The sequence below is a fragment of the Pipistrellus kuhlii genome, unplaced genomic scaffold (assembly GCF_014108245.1).
Source record: "Pipistrellus kuhlii isolate mPipKuh1 unplaced genomic scaffold, mPipKuh1.p scaffold_m20_p_18, whole genome shotgun sequence".
NCBI lineage: Eukaryota > Metazoa > Chordata > Mammalia > Chiroptera > Vespertilionidae > Pipistrellus > Pipistrellus kuhlii.
Window position 1 is genome coordinate 13,380,054 of NW_023425493.1, and position 24,716 is coordinate 13,404,769.

The 24,716-nt window shown below is 48.8% G+C and overlaps 1 protein-coding gene across 5 annotated transcripts in view; it reads right to left on the reverse strand.

Moving 5' to 3' along the window:
- PTPN14 (protein tyrosine phosphatase non-receptor type 14) overlaps positions 1-24,716 on the reverse strand; it is a 137,812-nt gene that overhangs the window by 20,979 nt on the left and 92,117 nt on the right. For 4 of the 5 annotated variants that reach the window (XM_036441842.2, XM_036441844.2, XM_036441845.2 and 1 more), the window contains 9 exons: positions 21,962-22,059; positions 18,321-18,388; positions 14,861-14,931; positions 13,265-13,352; positions 9,858-9,946; positions 6,740-6,827; positions 5,679-5,761; positions 3,097-3,154; positions 147-225 (listed from right to left, as the gene is read on the reverse strand). In XM_036441842.2, coding sequence (XP_036297735.1) covers positions 147-225; positions 3,097-3,154; positions 5,679-5,761; positions 6,740-6,827; positions 9,858-9,946; positions 13,265-13,352; positions 14,861-14,931; positions 18,321-18,388; positions 21,962-22,059 — 722 coding nt within the window. Of the gene's footprint in view, positions 1-146; positions 226-3,096; positions 3,155-5,678; positions 5,762-6,739; positions 6,828-9,857; positions 9,947-13,264; positions 13,353-14,860; positions 14,932-15,827; positions 15,923-18,320; positions 18,389-21,961; positions 22,060-24,716 lie in introns of those variants that run through there. The other variant, XM_045583132.1, reaches the window with a different exon arrangement.

The following is a 24,716-nucleotide window of genomic DNA, read 5'->3' on the forward strand; positions in this document are numbered from 1 at the left end:
CTTTACACAAATGGAAGCTGCTGATTCGCACAATGACAAGATTAGCAATGAAAGCATCACTATCACCTAAAAAAGAAAAGTCTTCTTTACTGCTTCCCCATCCTCAACCATTCACCCGAGGAAGGGAAATGGCAAGCCCGAGTTACCTTGCGAAGTGTGTGTTTCCGAGTAGTGCTCTCCACACTGGACGTGCATGGGAGGCAAGATGTACGGCTGCTGCCGGGGCTGAAACAGAGAACAGATGGCACCAGTGGGCAGGCCTGTCACTGAGGGCCCTCCGCTGCCAGGGAGAACCAGCTGAGCATAGGACAGCTGGGCTGCTCTGCCGTCTACCCTTGACCCACCCCTCTTCCCATCCGTACCCCCTCCTCATGGCTAAGTCAGCACTGAAGACACAAGATGGCTGGTTCAACGTGAGAAAGACAAAGAGGCTACAATCAACATGAACATATCTATTTATAATCTCTTTTCTAATATGCTTGCCAAGCTCCCAATGTCTCTTTTTTTTTTTTAATAGAACGAAAGTTTGCATGGGAGTAAAATACCTAAAACATGACCCATTTCATTTTCATATTGGGGTTCCAGATGAGAGTTCGTTTGAAGAAAGAGTCCTGATGCTAAAAATTTTCAACTTTAAAGTTGTAAATCACCAAAAAGGAAGGTCTCTTATATTTCAATTTGATATTTTTTTTTAGTTAGCCTTATTAGACATTCAATGAAATATGACAACTTAGGAGAAAAGCTCAGGTCAGGCCCCAAAAAAAGCCAAAGCCAGTAGGGGCCATACTTTCTCAATGTCTCTCAACAGAAGACGAGCGCTTCCCAAAGTCTGAAGCTGGGTAATAACTTATCATTTCCTCCCCTACAAATAATGCTGCTTCAGCATCCAATGGGCAAATAAAGGAAGTAACAAAGACAAGGATCCAAAAATTAAGAAGAACCAGGGAGAAGAAAAATAGAACAGAAATCAATGTAGTGAAGTTCAGGATACCAAAGAAAAGGTGTTATATCAGCTCTCCAAAATATTTCCAGATCTCCCTTTGACTGGGCTTTGAGTTGCAATTTAAAAATATTTTTAAATTAAAAAAAAAAAATTGTTGCCTCTTCTCAGTTACACATAATTCGACTCGATTTTTCCAGGGTAGGACAACCAAGTTTGAGACTTAAAAACAAACAAACAAACAAAAAACCACCCTGGGGAGGGATTCATACCAGGGAATAGAAATAAATGGCAGGCAATGTTGGCTCACTGCCTTTGTCTTGCTTTAAAAAAAAAAAAAAAAAAATCAAGTATGGGATTGTTTATAATCTGGCATGAGTATACAGGCAAAGGACAATAATAAGTAATCTTCCTGACACCATTTCAGGATTACCTTATTTGTTCCATCTCTTACACATTCTAATACATTATCCTATTCCTTTCCAGATCGGCTCATACAAAAAGCAACTAGCTGCCGTGAGGCAGGCAGCAGACGGGAAAGAGGAGAGCAATCAGGCCTCCAGTTATCAGTGAGGAAGCCAGAGGAGACAGGGTTATCTGGATTTCCTCCTACGTGTCCCAAGGAACTCGGTGAGATGGTTTACTCCTAAGGGGCAGAGGAAACAGAAGCCTCGGCATCTTCTCCAGAGACTCAGAATGAGATCAGACCACAGGAAGCCTGAGAACTCAGCCTCCCATGGTGCCCCGGGGACATAAAGGAAAAAAACGATCCCACTAGTAAAGACACGTGGAATCTAAAGAAGGGAAAAGAAGAATGATAGGAACCAAGGAAAACAAAACCACAAACAGATTTACTGGTACTTTAGGGGAAGGGTTCAAAGGGATCCTCCTTGATCTCCAAATCACAGGCCACTTGTGTGATACTGGTCATCATGTCAAGATCAGTAACAGTCACATGGATACTCAGAATGTTTATGTGATGATATAATGGCTCAACTCTAGAATTCTAGGAGTTTAGGTCTATGTATTTTCCAAAATAGAAAGAATAATAATTAATTAAAAGATATACAATTCTTGTATACCTTATATATATGACGATAAAGAAAAATTCAATTTTTTCCTACCAATTCAAAGGAACCTAGAAAAATTAAAAGGGCACATGTTTATTTTAATTACATATAAAAAACCATAACCTTAATAAAGAATTAAGACTTCAAACAAGTAGAAAACCTTAAAGGAAGTCAATTCTTCAACACCTTTTTTGTTATATTAGCCTTAAGTAATCCTCAGAATAAAACACAGCCTAAGACAAAACACATGTAATGAAATTAGAGTTGTGTTTCCTTATTCACATGATGAGAAGAGCAGTTAAAAAAAAGTCTGTGGCCCTGAAAATCAGAAAATGTACAATTAATCTTCCCTATCGAGAACATCCACTAGAACTATTCCATTTCTGATCATTTAAAAAGCATTTCTGCCCTGGCCAGTGTGACTGAGTTGTTCAGAATATCGTCTAATGCACCAAAAGGTGGTGGGTTCGATTCCCAGTCAGGGCACATAACCAGGTTTCTGGTTCAATTCCCAGTCAGGGCATGTGTGGGAAGCAATCAATCGATGCTTCTCTTTCACATCAATGTTTCTCTCTCTCCCTCTCTCTCTGTCTCCGTCTCTCTTCCTTCCTCTCTCTCTTTAAAAAAAAAAAAAAACTAGTAAAAAAAAAAAAAAAGTTGAAAAGCATTTTCTGATTAGTTTATTAAGCTCTATTTATGGCAATAAATACAGAAGAACTTGTGGAGCTGATATCTGAAGGCATGCTACATGTAACAAGCAAAAACGGTGATAAAACAACTGATGAGAACAAGCGGGTTGAAACAGTAGGTTACATGCTTAAGGAACACGGTCTCATTCCTCTGAATAAGACTTCCTCAAGGGGCTCAACCTTCAGCCTCACTTAGAGAAAGGACGGACATCATAGGCACAATGAGGTAAAACGGATACACGTCACACCTACTCGGAAGACTTACACCCTTCTGCATTCTCGCCTGACCTCACCTGGTCATAATGCCCTCATCACCTCGCCTCTCAAATTAGCAACAAAAGGACCCTTTATCCCCAGCACACTGACTACTTTCGATTGCTGAATATTTTATACATACCAGAGAGGATCGGCTCCAGGTGGGCTGGCGTCTGATGGGGGGTGGGGAATTTGATTGTCTACATAAAAAGATGTAAAGAAGGGTTATTATTTCCTAGATACAAGACAGACAAGAGAGGGAGAAAAGGGAAAAGATGGTAAGATTCACGGCAAAACATCAATATTATCTCTGGGTGGTAAAACTAAAAACAATTACAATTCCCATTTTTATTCGTTTCTGTATTTTCAAAATGTTTGGAACATAATGTACTTTTACAAACAGTTTTACAAAGCACTGCTAGAAGAATAAGGCTTATTTCTAAAGAAACATGATGAAGGAAATACAAAAAGCAGCCATTGTATTTTTTGTCCCTTTGTGTATGTGTAAAGTCTTTCAAAATAAAAAAGAATAAAAATATTTTTAAATACTATCAGTAAAGTAAAAAAAATAAAAATCCAAAATATTTTTGAGGTGTGAAGGTATTTTTTCATTAAGATCATACGTATTGCAAATATTCCTCTAGTCAGAGATCCTTTCCAGACTGAGACTCAACATGATTTTTTTTTTTTTAATGTAGACTAAAAATGAGCAGGGACTAAGAATATCATCAAACTCTTAAGAAATGGAAAAGATGCCTTTGAGAAACAAATCCCAAATTCCAGAATTACAGTTTCCATGTCCTTAATGAAAAATGCAATTCATTAAAAGCAAAAAACAAAAACAAACAAAAACAAACCACACACAAAAAACAGGACATGTAGAGTTGGCCATCAAGCTAAAATTCTTCAATTTAAAGCACTCTCCTTATTCTGAAATTTCATTTTTCCTACCATTTTGGTGATGAGTTTTTAATGAAATGATGGAAACAATAGAGTAATATTGGGCTTTATTTAACTGGCCAAATTCATTATTATTCGAACCTTCTCTCTCTCCGCTCTACATTTTTTCATCCCCAAAGTCAAGAAACATGGGAACCGCTCTCTAGGCTGTATCAGAGGTGACAAGCAGTAACTGTGAGAGAGGAAAATATACCAATGGCGGTCTTTTAGAAGTCAGAGAGTGGAGAGGGATGTCCCGGGGTGAGACTCGGCAACAACTGTATTCAAAATATACTGTGTAGGTGGGGGGGTGGGGGAGGTGGGGGGGGTGTAACTTTTAAGAGAGTCCCAATTTTTATCAGCTATGAAGTGAGGAACCTCCCATAACTGGTTAGGAAGAAGGAAGGAATGGTCATTAACAAAAGTAGAAAAGGAAAGTATAATTTCTTTCGCTTTCAGTCTGATACGTGATGTTTGCCTATATCCTAAGAGAAGACCACAAAAGAAATACAATCAGCACATTTTATAGTGAATCCGCCTGCTGAGAAAATGGTCAGGCCAGAATTTTATTACAGAAGAGAATTCACTTCTCCACGTGATTTTTCCTTCACCCCGCAGAAGCTGACCACAGGACTCTTGTTAATGCCAAAGAATGAACGGCAACAGCAAAGAACTGCCAAGAAAGAACGAGGGGGGATTCCCAGCCCCAGAGGAGTGTGTGTACGCATGTGGCTGGGAGGTGGTATCTCTGGCTGCTGACGTTGCCGCTCCTTGGTCAACGCTCCTCTGACTTACATTTGCCATCTTTGGCTGGCAGACCTGATACTACCCACTACCCACTACACTTCCAGCCCTGACAGTGGCCAATGGCAGCAACTGCAGAGAAAAAGAGTCTGCAGGCCCCAGCGATATGCTTCTAAAAAAAAAACACTAAAAAAACACGCTCATCAGCAGCCGCTGCGTCAGGACCACACGCGCCCCCTCGGAGATGTGGCCACCGGGGCCGTGGAAGGCAGTCCTCCTCTTGCATTTACATCCCTCACGTCCTTTGAGACAAAATTAAACACGTCGGGCGCCCCAACCCCAGACGTACTCTGCCTTTTGAAGGCAGTCCAGGCAAAGGCAACGCGAGCGTGCGAGCCCCAGCACGCGGTACCCGAGGTCAGGTCACCTTCAAGTTCCCTCATCAGACTCTCCCCTTTATCATCCTTATTTCCAAATTAAATGTAAAACGCATGCACACAGGCGGGCGGGCGGGTGACATCCATTAGCGTCCTCTAGGCCCTCCTCTAATTACCCGGCCCCTCGTTTCCGGGGAGATGGCATGACCCGCAGGCACGCGCGGGGTTGCCCAACTGTGCCGGCGAGACGGGGCTGAGGATGACAGGCGCGTCTTCTCTTTCAAGCGGGCCTGTCCCCGGGCCCCACGCTTCTGAACCTCCCCCGCGCCCGGCACGGAGGGGCGCCCCGGCAAATTGGGACCAGCTCGGCTCCTCCAAACCCATCGCAGAGGTCGGGAAGGCACTAATGGCAGCCGTGCGCCGGGCCGGCCAGGCAGTCCGGCACTCGCAGTCAATTTGTGAACGATTTGCTCCCCAGGCACAGGCACTAACTACCCCGCACAGTCCTCATCATTAGAGTGCTCTCGGGCCCTCCTTTGGCTTCTATGAGGAACGAGGGGAAGAGAGGGAACGGGAAAAGCCACCTGCAACCTCCTCCAAAGCGCACAGGCATTTTAGCCGGGCCAGGCCATCCGTCCAGAGGGCAGACGGGACGTTTACTTACTCGGTGCAGATCTTGTTTTGCTTGTAAAACTTGTGCCGTGTGGCAAACAGCCGGGAGATGTACTTGGCGTTTTCAATATCGTCCTTGGGAAAGACAGAGAAAAATAAGTAAATGTCCCTTTGATTATATGAGCATTTGACAAGCATTCCCTAAGCAGGGACACATCCCTTTCCTCCCTTCCTGTCAATCACAAAGTAACACCCCGAGCCACACACCAACATGCTGCGATTGAGTGGCAGCCATAGGCACGAAGCCAGTCAAAGAACAGCAAGACAAGACTGTCTGCTAAAGAACCCTTTATGCCCACAGCCTTTGGGTCGCGGTGATAAACTGGCATGTCTTCACATCATACCAAACTAAGTGCTTTAAAAAAAATGAATAAACGGCCCTAGCAGGTTTGGCTCAGTGGATAGAGCATCTGCCTATGGACTGAAAGGCCCCAGATTGGATTCCGGTCAAGGGCATATCCCTGGGTTGTGGGCTCAGTTCCCAATAGGGGGCGTGCAAGAGGCAGCCAGTCAACGATTCCTTCTCATCACTGATGTTTTTATCTCTTGCTCCCTCTCCCTTCCTCTCTGAAATCAATGAAAATATATTTTTAAAAATAAATAAAAATAAAAATGAAGGAAGGAAGGCAGAGCGTGGAATGAGCACCAAGCATCACTAAATGAGAGGCGGGAGGCTGCACGAACAGCCCTTGCTCTGGAGAAGGCCCTCAGCGGAAGGGCCATCGCTCGGAGGTTGCTTGATGAGGGCTGTCACCAGAGTGCTGAGGAACGTGGCCCGCCAGACAGACAATGCGATCCATCACACAGGAGGTGGGGGGGAGGAACCCCAATCCGAGTTAAACCTCAGCTTGGAAAGCGGGCGTTTTGGATGTGAAATCACCACCATTATCCTGGAGTGAGCAATGACAGCACTGGGTCAGGGCAGGACGTCTCGGTTCAACAGAACATTTATTTATTCGCTCAAGGTACGGAGAGCAAAGGAAGGACACTGTGAGTTGAGAAGGCACGGGGCCAAGCGGCCGGCCGGACCCCGCCTTCATGCGTCGTGCTTACCGTGTGGAAGAGCACCGTCTCCTCCTTGTTGATGAGCTCCACCAGGATGGTCGACTTGTTGTGCGTGATGTTCCCCATGTCGTTCCACCTGGACAGAGCAAAGGCAACCGCGTTGGGTTAGGGTTAGGGTTAGGGTTAGGGTTAGGGTTAGGGCAGCCCGTGCATTTACGAATCCTCACGAGCGGGCCACTGGCTGGTTTTGTAAAGGATGACTGAGCTATATTTTCAAAAGCAAACTGTTCCTTCTCTCAAGGCGGAAAGGACAGAAAATGCAATACGAATCTATTGAAATAGCTAAAAAATAATTTAAAAATTTAAAAAAATCCTATGCAAACAATATCTAGATACATTGTCTAGTGGAGGGGACATTTGTAAGCGACTTCTGCTGCCTTGTTATTCCCAGTTCCAAATTGACAAAGGATTCCCCGCGATCCTGGATTTAAATGATGGAGGAGCACATTATTGGAAAGGACAATGTTCCGGAATCTAGGCGAAAAATCCACGTGAATTCTGTGCTGTCATGTACACGTCATGCACTGTCATTACTGATACATCACCTAGAAAGCATGCCTGGGAGGTGAGTATCCAATGTGCCGACATTTCTGTGAACGACACGCACACGATCCTTCTCTTTCCACGTGGAGACCTTATATAAAGCGTGATACACAGAACTAACCACCAGACAAGGGAGGGCAAGCTACTGCTTCCCATTCTACTCAGCGCCCATTTCTAACTGGCTCTCACTACTGTCTACCCTTCCCCCGGTGCCCCAACCTAGAATCCCTCCCCACTGACTGCTCTCCATTGGGCTTTTCCTCGTCAGCTTTCCCCCTCTGCCTGGATGATCCATGTAACTCAGCTCAGGAGTCGCCTTCTCTCAGGCAGCCCTTCCTCACCCCAACCACCCACATGCTGGGAAAGAGCCTGGTGTCGCCCTCTACCAGTTACCACGTTGCATCATGACCGCTTACTTCTGTGACTAGCTCCCTGACGAAACCAAACTTGACCATAAGCTCCATGCCCCGGGTAGATTCTGCTTTCCGCATCTCTGTATTCCAAGCACGGAGCCGCGTACCTGGCACACAGCATGCACTACATGTTTGCTGAAAACATTGAAAGTAATAAAATTGCCGTCCATCTGTACAGAGTATGGTTCCTTGATCAACTCTCTACGGTGACAAGGCAGGGATTATTGCTTCTACTTCGGTGATGAGGCAATTTAGACGCACGCGAGTGCATGACTTCGCCACACTCACTGCTCACCAGGGATGGGTGACTTCTATACCTGGAGCTTTCAGAGGTTCCTCCAATCACCTTTCCATGACACCAGTGCCAACTGTGTTTGTGTACAACTGCTGGGGCCATACCGGCTCCAAGTGCCCAGCACAGATGTCTGTCAACCTACCATCCCATCCCATCGGATCACATCTACCTGGACACAAAGCTAGACGCTTCCCAGTGAAGGTCTCTAGGGAGAAGAGTATTTGATTTCCTCTGGCTCCATTCCTTCAAGTCCACTGCCAAAACTCCAAATCTACTCCTCACTCCACCATATGACTTCGCCTATGGCATGACTTGTGTGGCATTATGGCAGAAATAAGTTTCCCCCTTGTGAGGAGTGTTGTGATAAAAGCTAAAGGAAGAGGTTTGGAAGCAGTTCCCAAGGAGACTGAACACATCCTGTGTGTGGCTCGTGACCAGCCAACTTTCAAGTTGCTATTTTCTTCTATTTAACCTCGCTAGCTGTAAGGCAAGACTTGTCTACTTCTCCAGGCTCAAGGGGGAAAAAAATAAATAAAAAGCACTGATTTAGCTATGGAGAACTCAGCACCACTATCTTGAAGTGAGCACTCGGCAAGTATTGGAAAGTTTCCAGTTCAATAGAGCATTTATTCTCTCATGCAATGGAGGACTGTGTGGGACAAAACACCTGGAAAGCTTTAGATATGCGTAAAATGTTATAGTCGCAACTCTGCCCATACAGTATTGCTATATTTTACTCAATTGATTTATAATTTCTCGTCGGTGTATGGGGTTGACTAAGCATATCCAGAAATCAAATTTACTCAGTAGCCCCCAAGATCTCTCTCCCTTCTCACGCTTCAATGATGTCTCTAATCAAATAGCAAGAGAAAATAAAGAACAAAAGTAATGGCAGCGTGAGACTTAGAGGGACAAAAAAAGCCTACTAGGGAGCCTTTGGTAGGAAAAGTGTCCCAAAATGACCTGCAGCAACCGCTGACCCAGAGAGTAGGTGGCTGGCCCCGGCTTACCTCCAGGGATTCAATAGAATATTTATTCTCTACGTATTTCCCTCTAAGATTCTCTACCCTAATGTGCAGCTCTGCCTGCCAGGTGCACACACGGGAAAGCTGTTCTTCCAAAAAATAGCAGGCCACAGGCATTCCCTTGTACATAAAAGCGAGCATGTGCTTGTGTTAGACTGTTGACACCACATGGGATCTACGGGCCTGGGTACAAAGCAAGCTCACTGGCATGTGACTGAGGGGACACTCGGACACACCCCTGTATTAGTTCTACGCATGTTACATGGAAAAGGAGTCAGAGGGCCAAAATGGCAAAAAATTCCAACGTCCCTTAGTGTGTCACAGATTGGTTGCTTTTTCCAAATATTCCTTCGCAACTAACCCTCCTTTGTGAACCTAGAAACTAACCAGTGAGCGCTCTGTGGCCAAGACAAGGAGAAGAAGCCGGTCTGAATGGAATGACTGGTCGTGGAGATTCCAGCAAAGGGAATCAGCAAGAGACAACAGGAAAGCCTGTCTCCAAACAGGCTCATAGAGTTTAGTTCCCATTCTCCCAAGTCAGTGGGGTTCATCGATGCACTTCCTGGGTCAGCTGGGAAGAAGGCCTTCCCCCGCCGCCAGCCCCCGCTCCCAAGCAGGCCTCCAGGAAAAGGGAGCTAAGTTCCCCATAACCAACTGAAATCCCAAAGAAGGCTGATCTTAACTGAGTGAGGAAGAGCCCAACTCTGATCCACACTGGGATTCAATCACTTGTATAACTTTTCCATGTCGTGGGTTTTTGCCTAGTTCCTCAATGAAACGAAGGACAAAGGGTGGAAGGGGGAAGGGGGGGAGAAGGCGAACAGAACTACCTGTGTATCACTGCTTGTCTTCCAATTCTGTTTCTCACGAAAATCCCCATGAAGAAAATGCCCAGGTGCACACTGTTCCCATGATTGTCCTGCAGGAGGCCAAGGAAAGACAGTGGTGATGAGACACATGCCTAGCGGTCCCGCGGCTCCCAGCCCTGGGCCTCAGCAGCCCGTGAGGGCCACACCCTGTTTCTCGCCCATAAATAAAAATGAGTCGCAGCAGCATCATGGCAATCAGGCAACTAGATCCTGAAGGGATGCGCCCCACCGCACATCCTAACGTATGAGGTATCTGTTTTTCTCAATTTGTCACGACGCCTTCCCTGCTTAAAATAATTTTAGGGTTTTCTCAGGTTTGTTGGCAGTTGAGATGTTCTCTTTTGTGAACACCTATGAGTATCTATGTGTACCTTGGTTTCTGTTTTTTAAACTATAACCTTACATGCACATAGCTGGATTCTACAATATATGCACATTACGTACATGCGGTTATATATGCACACAGTTGGAAGAACTGAATATTAATATACTGAATATTCTTTAGAGCTTGTTTAAAAGAAGCCAACAGCAGGCCTGGATGGACCCACCGCTTCCTCTCCCTTAGAGGCACCAACTCACAACAATGAAAGCCCTATTGTGTGTCTTATATGGACCCACTAAGCTTGGCTTTTTACTTCAGAACCTCACGTTCGTAGGTTCTAGGATGTTTTCTCGAACTATTACTTCCTGCTTCCTCTGTTTACTCCCTGTAGAATTCCTGTTATCCAGATGTTGGACACCCTGCGCTGGCCCTCTCCTTTTATCCTCTGCGGCCCCCGTCCCATTACTTTGCTTTTTGGTGAGAGTTCCTTCATTTTACCTTCTAACCTATTACATTTTCCGTCTGATGTCACACTTTTAATTTCTGAGAGATATTTTATTTTCTGAATGTTCCTTTTTAAAAGCAATCTATTCCTATAAAGAGGTAATACGTGTGTGTGTGTGTGTGTGTGTGTGTGTGTGTGACAGGATGGTATTTGGGGCGGGGGGTTCTTCGCCCTACAGAATCTGTCTTCTAGGCTCCGCTCTCATCGAGTTGGCTACTGGGGTTCCTATGAGGGCATCAGGCAGGGTGGGATGCTTCACTATCTATTCACGGTCCAGCGTGGGATGCTCAACGCTGGCTGAGAGCTTTGTGAACAAGGAAGAGGCCTGTGGCTTGGCCCCGAGTCCCCTCCCAGGGATCTCTTCTCAACCCGCCCACCAACTCGAACACTGGATAGGAGTCTTCCAACAGGGATGGAGAAAGGTGAGAGACCCTGCTGGCGGCCAAAGCAGAAAGAGTCGGGAGAGAAAGAAATGGGAGGGAAAAGGGGGCCTTGTCATTATGAGACACAAAGAGGGAAGCTGTACGGCAGGAGAATGTGTGGGAGAAGAAGGCAGATGAAGTGGAGGTGGGAGGAAGAAGGAAAATCCTGGGGAAAGCAGCTCTGGGCACTCTGCCAGCAGATCGGCCAGAGCCTGGTGGGGCCGGGGACACAGGAATAGCAGACCACCGGGTGGGAAAATCTCAGAACCGACGCCTGAGGCACCAGCACTGGGCACACTGTACTGGGCAGAACCGCAGGGCTCGACCTTGAACTTCCCCAAGGCCCAAGGCTCCAGACTCTGACTCACTCCCGAGCACCCTCCCCAGGCCATGTGCTCTGACTGTGCAGGAGCCACTGAGGCAGCCGCCACACCTGTGTCTGTGAGAGGCGGGCAGACCTGCTGGGAACGGAACTCACCCTCCTCCAGCCCGGAGAATCTGTAAGGAACCAGTCATGGAAAAGCCCTCGCTAAATGGAAATGTCCTCCCCGAGGACTCCACCACAGGGTTTTATACTTTACTTGGTCAGTAGGACCTGGGCTAACCCAAAGGGGCTGCCTCCCCACAGTCCGGCCCTGCATGCTGTCCTGTTTGCTTTTCCACTGTCTCGGCGCTGACCACATCCCGCCCCCACTCCCCCACCCCTCCCCAGTCCCACTGGCCCGCCCATCACCCCTGCACCGGGCTGCCAGGAATCCCGGGGTGTGTAGGTGGTCCCCTTAGTCAGGAACAGATACGTGGGGGGAGGAGAAGGTTAGGAAAGAGGAAAAAGAAGCCTGGCTCGTTGACGCCCACGGGCAGTGAGTCAGCAGTGCCTGTCTGCCCGCACAGGGTAAGGCCCAGGGTCCCTCTGAGGAACATACTAGAAAGTGCATCAGAACCAAGCACAGTGGATTTCACACGCTATCCCCGCTGCCCCTCCCTTCCTCCCACAAGTCAGAAGCACAAAAAACAAAACAAGCAAATGACCACCACGGCCAAACCCCCGCCCTGCAGGGAGGGACTGGAAGTCAGCTTTCTAGGAGTGGAGAACGGGGTACTCTATGTCCGGGACCCCAAACGTCATGACTCTCTACGGGCTGCTGAGATGTAAGCGGGAGGCAGATGGCGTCTGAGGCATTATGGCGAGGAAAATGGATTCCAGCCCTACGAAGGGCGGCCAGGAGAGAAGCACAAGAAAATTAAACAAACCCAAAGAAGAGCCATTAGCCTCTCCACAAGCTGCGGCCACCCCACTCCGTTCTACGCACGGAGCACTTAGGACACAGCCGGCGGAGCCAGCCCGGCGTGAAATGTTTATGCCGAAATGGCAGGCGACGCCCAAACTGCTGAAATGTGCCAGTGGCTTTAGGTTTCTGGTTAAAAAAAAAAAAACAACCTCCGTCTTTTGCAAAGTTGGTCAGCGGAGAGAGGAAAATGCGTTTGGCTCATGGGCTCAGCTGGATAAACACCCATGCGCCATGCCCTCCCCTCTGCCCCCGACAACCACACCCACTCAGGAGGTGGATTTTAATTTTTAATTTTTATTTTGCAAAGGAGGTGACATGCTGTAAGTTTCCTGTGCATCGTTTCCAGAGAACACCAGGGGGACTGGACCCCCTCAATGGGGGCTCTCAAGGACAGGAGAGAGCGAGCATGGGTGCATTAAGGACACCAGAAACCACGGGTGTCAGCTTTAAGAGGAGGAGAGCGCATACGGATGGGGAAGAGACCGAGGGGGCGGGTCTTTATCAAGGCCTACGCCACCTCTGCTCCCTGTCCCGGGGCGAGACGGGATCTGGGCCTTGCGCCCTTCGCTGTGCAGGATGGGCTAGTGTTTGGTATTCACTCATACCCTATACATGAGATGTTCTTCTCCTGAAGCCCATCCAATCAAAATCTCCCAGTTACAAAAATAAAAATCTTTGCTTTAGTCAAGTAAACCGGACTTGCCAACTACTGCCACGTGGCAGAGAGAAAACCAGGCCGCCGTCTGCCTGCTCCTAGCAACACCGGATCCCAAATGTCCGTGGCCTTCTCGGAAGGCTGACGGACGCAAGGCCGGGCCAGCGGACGCTACCTTCACGGGGAAGATTTCCTGCCCGAATCCATCCAAGCGCTCCACTTCGTTGATGTACAGAAGCTCAGCTTCGGCGGGCAGGATCCCACTGGAGGCAAAAGGCACGGGAGGAGGACACGGTTAAGGGCGAACCCAGAAGGCGGAAGGTCCTGCCCTCCCCGGGGCCCATTCCAGCGCTGGGGCTCAGCTGCAGTGCTGGGCAGAGCAATCGCCACCGGCCCCACCATGAGGGCAGGTGCCCTCAGTAATGCATTCACAGATGCCCCGGGGGGCTGTGTGCACCAGGGAATCCTAAGAGGAAGGCGAAGCATTCAATGATGAGCCGCCACCTCTAGAAAAGCCCACGTCGGCGCTTTTCAACCTTCCTAAGGCCTCGACCCTTTCATACAGTCCCTCACGTTGTGGTGACCCCAACCCTAAAATTATTTCATAACCGCAATTTTGCTACTATTATGAATCGCCATGTAAATGTCTGTTGTTTTCCGATGGTCTCAGGCGACCCTGCTAGCAGTTCTCAATCCATGGGTTGCGACCCACAGGTTTGAGAATCACTGCTGTAGAGCCTAAGACCATCAGAAAACACAGATATTCACATTACGATTCATAGCAGTAGCAAAATTACAGTCATGAAGCAGCAACGAAAATAATTTTATGATTGGGGGTCATCACAACATGAGGAAATGTATTAAGGGGTTGCGGCGTTAGGAAGGTTGAGAACAACTAGCCTAAGTCATTAAATTAGTCCAGACATTCCTAAGAATAATGCTGCTTGCTTCAAAACAAGCTTTTCTCCCACCTGGGGAAAAAACTCACAATAGTTTATGAGGATGGCATTTTGGGAGCCAAGCGGCCAAGAGGAGAGACCCTAGGACCTGCCTGGGTCCTCGGAGGTGGGAGGGAAGGACGTTCTTTTCCATTGCTCCCAATGCACTCCCAGGAGCCCTGGTCCCCAGCGCTCAGGACTTCCTTACTGTACAAGTGCCCCCCTCTCCCCTTGGGATAGTGACTTTCCCTCTGAGTACAGGCAAGCACCAGGCTTCCCAGGCCAGGCAACAGGCTCTTAGGAAGGCTCCAGAGAGGAACTCTCCAGACCACCAGCTCCACATCTCTGCAGGCTTGCTGGTATGGAAGAAAACGGGGGGAGAGGGGGAGGTAGGAGCCCAGCGTGGCTCAGTGGTTCAGCAACAACCTGTGAACCAGGAATTCACTGGTTCTATTCCCGGTCAGAGCACATGCCTGGCCCCAGCAGGAGCATGCAGAAGGCAGCCGATCAATGATTCCCTCTCACCATTGATGTTTCTGTATCTCTCTCCCTCGCCCTTACTTTCTGAAATCAATAAAAATATTTTTTTAAAGGGAGAAAGAGATAAGAAAACAAAGGGGAGGGAGGAGGGGGAAAGAGAGAAGGAGAAGGAGAGAGAAAGGGAGGGAGGACAAGTAGCCCAGCCTACACACGCCTCTGAGAGCAGCGCTGACTCAGGCTGGAAGACATAAAACTGTGTGACTCCGGCCAGGGGTGGGGCAGGGACTCAGAGCTTCCTACCGTGGACAGAACAGCGGCTGGCACTGGGCCCAGGGGCAGCCCTCCAGCCTTACCTGCGGCCTTTGTGCTCTTGGGCCACCTTCTGTGTCAGCTCCTCCAGAACGGCCTCCTCCAGGGCCAAATCCTAGGAAAACAGACGGCAGCCAAGGTCACGGACCCCTCTGCTCCCAGCACCTCCAGCGTCCTCATCTGCCTCCCTTCCTCCATCTCCCCTTTGCACCTTCCAACTCAAAGCTTAGTTTCCAGGACTGATTACTTTTCTAGCGTGGCTCTCCATTATAATTTAGTCTATTTTAAGACACATTTAGGGTTGCCAAGTAAACTCTGTAGGGTCTAGGAATAGCTCTTTTTCTCATGAACGTTCTTCTTCCCTCTCAAACTCACTTTTACTAAAAACTAGAGGCCTGGTGCATGACATTCATGCACTGGGGATGGGGGTGAGGGGTCCTCTCAGCCTGGCCTGTGACCTCTCTTAGTTTGGGACCTCTCAGTGGACATCCCCTGAGGGGTTTTTAGTGCTGCCCAGCGGTGGCGGCTGGAGCCTCTCCCACCTCCGAGGCAGCGCTAAGGAGCAGCAAGCCCAATGGGAGCGCACTGGCCACCAGGGGGCAGCTCCTGCATTGAGCATCTGCCCCCTGGTGGTCAGTGCACGTCATAGAAACCAGGCGTTCCACTGTTCAATTTGCAGATTAGGATTTTATTATACAGGATGCTTTCTAAGAATTTACATGTTTTTAACCATCAGGGATAAGGCAGATGAGTGAGCTGAGCTAGGAAGGGACAGTGCCTGGCCTTTCTGTCCACCACCACCACCAGCAAACCAAGTCAGAGCCAGCTGCTCAGCCCGAACTCCTCGATAGAGGCTTGGGAGCCAACAGGCCTGGACGGCTAACATGCCGCAGGAGAACTCCGGAAGAGACCAGCTGAGCAGCCTGCCAGCTGGTGTCCCGACCTACTGAAATGCAGGCCCCCAGGACGGGTGGTAAGCCAGCTCCCCTGGGGTCAGAGCCGATTACTCACATCTCTTCCCGGCTCCCCCCAGCACCGGAGGGAGCGTTTACACGGCTTGTTAAACATTTACCAGCGACGCCTTGTCTGCGATGGAGAGAGGAAGTCTGGAGGAATGAGTCCCAGACAGGGAGACCAGGGCAATCGGGTCCTGAGACACCGACAGACAGTGATTCTCCAGCTTGTGGGGCCTGGGGAGGCTCAAGCTACGGGGCCAGCTGCCTCCACCCTTCCCAGCACCGAGGAGGGCAGACATGCACCCCTCTCCTCTGGGCTCCAGAGGGTCGTCAGAAGGGATGCTGGGCTGTGTGTCCTGATGAGGCCCTCCGGGGCTCCTGCAAACACTGGGGGTGGGAGTGGGGGTTTGTGGGTGATGTTGAGGCAGGAAGCCTCCTTGATTCTAAAATACCTCTTATATAGAGATCACCTCCAATTTAATAACTCTGCATCGATGAAACACTAACCCCAAAAGGTACCCCTCAAAACTCTCTCAATTATGAAGGTGTGGCCACTCGGCGTTTTGGGAGCTGAAGAATGGCAGTACGGCCATCTCCTGGAAATTCTTTTAGCTCTGCAGACGCTCGTGAGGAACCTCAGAGAGGATGAAGGGGATGCCTCGCAGTTCTTATTTTTCATGCGCTTGCTGGTGAATGTACGTACTGTTTCCTGTTTTGCCGTCCCTTGAACGGACTCCAGGCTACGGTGGGAAAACAAGGCTCCCCGTTTTCAGTTTGAGGCTGTGGAGTCACAAAGACACCACGTGGCTCAGACCCGGCTCTGGGCGTGCCTCTGGGCATTGAGCAGCAGTAGCAACCCCATCCCAGTTTTGAAACGCCGAGAGAAAAGGCAATGAGGCAACGGCATAAAATAAAGAACGGTTAAGTGAAGATCAAAAGGGGCTCCATTGAGCCTCCGCTTCCTCCTCTGAAAGGAGGACCCGTCCACAGGTACCCTCCGCTATTGTGCTCCCTCCACGGCCTCCGCCCGGCCCCGGCCTCCCCGAGGGGTGGGCCTGCACCGGTGACAAACGGCGGCGTGCAAGCCCGTGCACAGCCGCACACCTGTGGAGCGCCCTTGTGTACTTAACTTTGTTCTTTTCTCCGCCGCAGAAATGCCGTTTGACAATTCAGGTTGCTCTCCCAGATCAAACGCGGCCATTCATCCCATCGGCCCTCCCCCGCCAGAGGAATGCGTCCTTCCCTTTGAAAGCTCTGGTGGAACCAAGCGGGACTTTTACAGCCTGCCGTGGCCCCCCGTGGCCTGCTCAATTAGGTCAGCACCTGGGCCTGGCATTCAGGCCTCTTCCCTGGGACCCGGCCTGCCCCCCTCCCCCGAGGCCTCCTCTCCCAAGGGCTCAGGGCTCAGGCAAACCCCTTTTCACATCTCCGCTCGTGCTCCGGCCGACCCTTCCTGGGAGAACCGGCCTGGCCCATCACATCCCATCACAGCACATCCTGGGAATGTCACCCCGGCCTTAGGGACCCCTCTCAGCCGTCACTCCCCTGGTTTCCACATTCCCTGGGCTGGACGTCAGCTTCTCCTCCTCCGACAGCTTCTCCTCCTCCGGGCCATATCTTCTGCCCTGTGTCTCTCATGGTGCCCTCACCACATCTGCCTACATCTTCCTTCCAGTGATTTAAACCCATCTCGTGCCCTGACGATGGGCAGTAACTGCAGCCTAACTTCTCCCAAAACCTTTGTCACCAGACACCCGACTCTCTCCCAGAGGCCACCACCGGTGAGAAGCCAAGTTCTACCCGTTTTACTTCTAAAACCTCTCTCTCTTGCTTTCCTTTCTTGGTTTTATCTTCCCAGCTCACACCTACTTCCTATCTCTTGCCAGGAACACACCAGGTTCTCATCCAACCTGCTCCCATGAACCGTCTCACTGGCTACACCAGCAGCTCTCAAATGCGGGCTCTGCAGGCCCTGGATGGAGCCCACGCGGGGGTCTCATTCCTCAGACGCTTGGATCTCACCTGCCACCTCCAGGTCCCCTCCTGCACCCCTGAGTGACCGTCCGACTGGCCAGCGGACTCTTGTCCACCTGCCGCTGCTCCTTGTCTCTGCCTAGGTCATTCCTTGCTCCCCTCCTCTCTGCAATCCTGCCCATGCCTTAAGATGAAACCCTGTCTCCCCACACAAAGCCCTGATGTACTTTAATACGCTTGGCCTTGGCTTTGGGTTTGGCAAACTCCCGATTGACTCAACCACTCCGTGGTTTGCCTGAGCACAGGCCTTGTTTCTTGTATAACTTCATACCCCAGGGGGGCGAGGAGAGAGGGCAGATAAGTGCCTTGAGGAGGTGAGAAAAGGCATCTTTCCTTGTTCATCGTTTTATAAACCTTGTCCGTGCTTCATACATTCATGGACTCTCCTCCCCGGGAAATGTGTGTGTGTGTGTGTGTGTGTGTGTGTGTATCAATAGCACGAGATTCCCAAAGGAAAGTATTAAACACCCAGAGAAGGTAGAAAATTAATTGCGAAAAAGGGCATTGCACTTACCATAGGAAATAGCACATATTCTCTGAGGAAATCTTGAGAATCAAACTGGTTATAGTCTCCAAAATCAGCTGAAAAGAAGAGAAGGGGGAATCATTTCACTTTTTATAAGACATTAAGGTGGAATAAAACAGGGTACACGTATCACCACATTTTTTCTTCCCCCATCATCCTATTTCTGCACTATTACAGAAAAACAAAAACAGTGCCCAGATGTGCTTGATACTGTTGCTACGTTTACCTAGCAATACTGCGAATGCCAGCGTGTGAGCACTGCTATGCTACTTTCTAGAAAGAATGGGAGAATCTGAAAGTGATTCTTAAGCTATTTTTAAAACTTACACCCAAACCTATATTTATCTCCTAGTTAAATATGCATCAACACGGCCCGTCAGAATGCGTGCCAAGGGGACTTTCTCACTCAGCATTCATTCAGGCAACCGAAGAGCCCAGCCCATCTCTAGCTCCTCGTCCATCTGCAGCTGGAAATTCCCGCTGGCAAGCACCCGTGCAAAATCTGACACCTCCTACTGAACGTCTCCGAGGGCTCAAGATGCCAAAAATCCTGTTTTGTTCTGTTTTCATCCCATGGTGCTATGTCTGAGCCCATGCAAAAGGAACACAGTGAGCCTGTATCACAAATCTATAAACCCCTTGCTTATTAAAAAAAAATGAAAGCAGCATGAGATTTCCTTTCATGTAAAATATTTAGCATCAGGCCAAAGCCGGTTTGGCTCAGTGGTAGAGCGTCAGTCTGTGGACTGAAAGGTCCCAGGTTTGATACCTTGGTTGTGGGCACATCCCTGGTAGGGGTGTGCAAGAGGCAGCTGGTCGATGTTTCTCTCTCATCGACGTTTCTAGCTCTCTATCTCTCTCCCTTTCTCTGTTAAAAATCAATAAAATATATTAAAAAAAAAAAAAAAGATTTAGCATCAGGTAGAAGTGGAGCCAGATCACTGTAAGGTAACAAGAGACAGAGAACGCCAGGATCCACACGGAAGGCCAGCAAGAGGCACTGCCCGGAAGGAATGGGTGGGTGGGCAGAGCTCAACCAAAGAACTTACAAGCATATGTGCATAAGCCATGGGCACAGACCATGGTGTGGTGAAGGCCTGGGGCGAGGGGGCAGGGGTAGCTAAAAGGGGTCCATGAGGGGAAAAGAGGGGGCTATGTAATACTTCCAACAATAAAGATTTTTTAAATAAAAAATAAGATCCTATTATTCTAAAGTTAAAATAAAATGCATCTATAAATCTCTTGCTTCTAATTCCACTTACTCTCCAAAGAATGAAAGCAGCATGAAATGTAATTTCATGTAAAAGATTTAACATCAGGTAGAAGTAGTCAGGTTACTTCAAGGTAACAAGAGAAAGAGAACACCAGGATCCACACGGAAGGCCAGCGAGAGGCACTGCCCGGAAGGGGTGGGTGGGTGGGCAGACCTCAACCAAAGAACTTGCAAACATATGTGCATAAGCCACAGGCAGACAATGGTGTGGAGAAGGCCCGGGTGGGGCAGGCTAGAAGGCGTCAAAGCGGGAAAGAAGGACACAGAGGAGAAGCACTGCCCAGACACGTAACTGATTACAACTAGGGGAGGACTCCCGGCAGAGCAAGACCTCGTGCTCTGCCTGTGTGCACGTTTGGCCATCAGCTATCATATCTCATGCTGACATATATCTCTACCGAGGTGTCTTTCTAACTGCCCAGCAAGGCTCTCAGGGGAGTGACTTACAGACATCACAGCCAGAGCAGCTTTCATCAGAACGAAGAGCTGCCAAAGAGAAGGTCCACCGACTTCCTTCAGCCCAAGAGCTATCCCCAGGGTCTTCACAAACCGAGGCAGCCCACACTGAGCACAGTGACTGAAGAGTGAGCGGAGGGGCCCTAGCTGGTTTGGCTCCATGGACAGAGCATTGGCCCATGAAGTGAAGGGTCCTGGGTTCGGTTCCAGTCAAGGGCACATACCTGGGTTGCAGGCTTGATCCCCAGGCCTGGTGGGAGGCAACCAATCAATGTGTCTCTCTCACATGAAAGTTTCTCTCTCTTTCGTCTCTCCCCATCCCTTCCACTCTAAAAAAAAAAAAAAAAAGTGGAAAAATATGCTCAGGTGAGGATTAACAACAACATAACAGAGTAAGAGGGGAGAAAATGAACAGAAAGGAAAGCTTTTTAAAAGGAATGCGAAGACAAGGCACATACAGGGCCTGCTCTCTCTTCTCCATGTGAAGGGTGTCTTTTTCCATTATTTCCTGATCTTCTGTTATAACCGATTGCTCTGGTACACTGTTCTGGCTACTGTTCCTTCCTTTTCCGGTCTTTGAGTAGACAGATGGGACACAGGATTGTTCTCTGTCCTTCCATCCACAGGGTAACAACTGTGCAGCCAACAGGCACCACTAACCTGCTACCACCCCGAAGGACAGGAGACAAGGAAGGCTGCCTCTGCCGACACTTCGGAACCCAAACGATTCACCTGCAGCTCAGCGTTTGGGATGGGCAGGCCAGTTCACAGCTTCTAAAACAACAGCCCGCACAGCAAGGATGGGCAGGCTGACATTGGGACGGTCGCTGAATTTAAACCAAAAGACTGAAAGGAAAACACATTTCTCCCCAAAAATGTATTTTTACCTTGTTAATCCTCACCTGAGGGTATTTTTAATCCTCACCTGATGATATTTTTCCATTGATTTTTTAGAGAGAGTGGAAGACAGAGGGAGAGACAGAAATATCGATTCATGTGAGAGAAACACATCAATTGGTTGCCTCCTGCACATACCCCAACCAGGGCCCAGGCCAGGAGGAGTCTGCAACTGAGGTGCATGCCTTTGGCAGGAATCGAACCTGGGACCTTTCAGTCTGCAGGCCAATGCTCTACCCACTGAGCCAAATCAGCTAGGGCCTTATCTTGTTTTTAATATGACTCAAGATAAGCTATTACTCAACAATGAGTAGAAATACATGTAAAAAAATTATGTAACATCTGTTATATAAGTATATGTAAACATACATGTAACAACTCAGAGATGGTAAAAAATAGCTCTCTGATAAATCTAATGGGGTAGGTCAAAAGATAAACGAAGTCTGATCCACGCTTGCAGTGTCACGTCACAACTAAGCATTTCCAATCTCTCTCTTTAACTGCAGAGGAAGATGTTATACCATGCTGTTTAAAGCTCTCACACTGGAAACGGATGTGAAAGTCACACAACCACCACCCTGAGCCACAACACATGACCGCACTGGGCAGTGCCATGGTTCTGAGAAAAGGTCCCACAAACCCTGAAATGCAGCTTTAATTAAAGGCAGGAGGAGAGCTGCTATTCTTTCATTTTAAAAAATAAATAAATAAACAAATAAATAAATAAATAAATAAAATAAAATAAAATAAACCCTGAGATTATATTATACAAGCAGGAGCCATTTGCAAACAGCCCTGAGAGAGCCAGCACCATCCCGCCACAAAAAATCGCTTCCTCTGCATCTTGAACGGACGCTATCTCAGAATGAAAAGGGAGCATCCCTGAGGGATCTGGAAGCCAATGTCCCTTTTCCCTCCCAGAGGCCAGCGACATCATCGTCATCAGACAGAGGGTGGGATGTCACATGGTGGGGGGGGGGGGGGGGGCAGCCCCGGCTCTTACCTTGCACGGCTAAGCCGGCCAGCCGAATCACCTGCTCCAGCGTGCACCGCAGCCGCCCCTCCAGCACGTCCTTTTTGACTTGCAGGTAATACTGATACCTGGTGCGTGGGAACAGAGGAACAAACCGCCTTAAAATAACACACACTCACACACACTTGGGATATATTCCCGTTAACGTGGGTGTCTCTAGATATAAAACCCTGCGTCCACAGCAGGCTACGCAGGTGAGGCTCGTAGAGGTCAGCGCTCTGAAAGATGGGAAGTGACCCCGGCCTGCGGATCTTTGTTTGATGTGGCGGGTGCCGCACCCCGTTCATTCAGAGGCCGGGAGCCTTCTCATCATCAAACCGTCCCCTCCTGGGCCCTCAGGGCCAGCGCCCCGTCACCGAGACCCGGAGTGGAATCTGCGCCCCCACACCTGGGCGCCCACGACAACACAGCTGCCGGGGCGCGTTCAGCAGCGTGCTTCCTGCAAAGGTTCTGGGAACGCATGGTTTGTTTGAACTCGGAAGTTTGGGAAGGGTGGATCACAAGCGGGCCGAATATTTGGAATTCTGCGAGGGGACGGGGTAAAAGGCCTGGGAGCCAGGCTTGCCCAGCATGTGTGTGGCTCATAAAAATCTAATCGAATGCAACACGGAGCCTTCCCACCCCAAGGACATCCCCAAACCAGCCAGCTGTAGACCGACAGAATGTGTCCGTGCACAACCTCAGACCTCAGACCAGACCACTGTTCTCAGCAGCGAACACTGTGCATGATTTCCTCACCAGTAAAACTGCACTCTCAGAATTACCCCAACACTTAGAAATCGCCTCACCCCAAACCTTTTTTCTCCCAGGACCCCGCTTCCTTTGGCCATACTCTTAGGACACAGTCACATCCACAACAGTCAGTCTCCTCTAGCATTACTTCCTGACAAACCCTAACAACCTTTTAAAAAAATATTTCTTTTTTTTTTTATTGATTTCAGAGAGGAAGTGAGAGGGAAGAGAGAGACAGAAACATCAATGATGAGAGAGAATCACGGATTGACTGCCTCCTGCATGCCCCCCACTGGGGACTGAGCCTGCAACCTTGACTGGAATCGAACCTGAGACCCCTTCAGTCTGCAAGCCTATGCTCTATCCACGGAGCCAAACCAGCTAGGGCATGCTGACAACCTTTTTGCTCCTGGTAACCATCCTCTCTCTTTTTGCTAACGTTGGCGTGGCGGTCAAGGTAAGTCTGGAGTGACCCAAAGCCCAATGCCTCTGGAGAGCAGCAGTCAGCATCGAGAGCTCATTGCTGTTGCCCCGCTGGACAGGGGTATCCTTACACAGTGCCTGAATGCCCATGGGAGGGAATACCAGGCTGCCCGCCCACTGCAGTGTGCTCTCTATTGCTCCTTTCCTCCTGGGTCTACAGGACAGGATAAAGATAACCATGCCAGTCTCTGGTGGGGGAAAACGATGCTCAAATCAGCCACCTTTAAAAACCCTTTTTAGTCAAAATTAATGCATAGCCCTGGCCAGTGGGGCTCGGTTGCTGGGTGTGGTCCTGTGCACTGAGTTGCCGGTTCCATCCTAGTCAGGGCATAGGCCTGAGCTGCAGCTAGATCCCCAGTAGAGGTGGCTAACATCATGCCTCGTATCGATATTTCTCTCTCTCCTTTACTCTCATTCTAAAAACTAATTTTAAAAATCCTTTTTAAAAAGACTTAATAGGAAACAACCTATTTTTCCTATTTCCATCCTATCTTTCAGCTAAAATATTCATAATTCGCCGAAACCAGTCTGGCTCAGTGGATAGACTGAAAGGTCCCAGGTTCAATTCCTGTCCAAGGGCATGTACCTTGGTTGCGGGCACATCCCCAGAGGGGGTGTGCAGGAGGCAGCTGATCGATGTTTCTCTCTCATTGATGTTTCTACCTCTCTATCCCTTTCCTTTCCTCTCTGTAAAAAATCAATAAAATATATTTTAAATAAAGATAAAAATAAATATTCATAATCCTTTTACGGGATCCACCCTCAGAAGGACACTGTTACTTCCAGTCCACATCTAAATCCATTCATGAATATCCTAGACTTACTGAGCACTTCCTGTGTGACCACGTGGGTTAGAAGCCAGGGCCGCTCATCACCTCCTGACCAAGGCCCTCGCCTTTCTCCCTCTACAGCACTATGAAAGGTGCCATTTTTAAGAACCAACAAGTACAACACTTTTTTTTTTTTAATATATTTTATTGATTTTTAACAGAGGGGAAGGGAGAGAGATAGAGAGCTAGAAACATGGATGAGAGAGAATCATCGACCAGCTGCCTCTTGCACACCCCTACCTGGATGTGCCCGCAACCAAGGTACATGCCCTTGACCGGAATCGAACCTGGGATCTTTCAGTCCGCAGCCCGACGCTCTACCACTGAGCCAAACCGGCTTCGGCCCAACAAGTACACCACTTTAAAAGGTCCTATCCCGGCATTACTGTCATCGCTATAGCCTTTTTACGCTTCACCTCGGAGAAGAAAATGATCGGCTGATGCCGCGGGGAATAGACCGTCAACTAATGAATCCATAGGATCCAGCAAAACAATACATCTAGTGTTCTCATCCTGCTGATCCCAAATTCCTTCTTCAACTATCACTTCTGTGATGCACAAGCAAGTTCCGTAACACAACCATCCCATCCCAGCAGCAGCGAATACCGCCTTCTCACCAGCAGGGAACACCAGGACCGCTCCTGGTCCTGAAGGTTGGGGGGAGATCCAGAGTCTAGCAC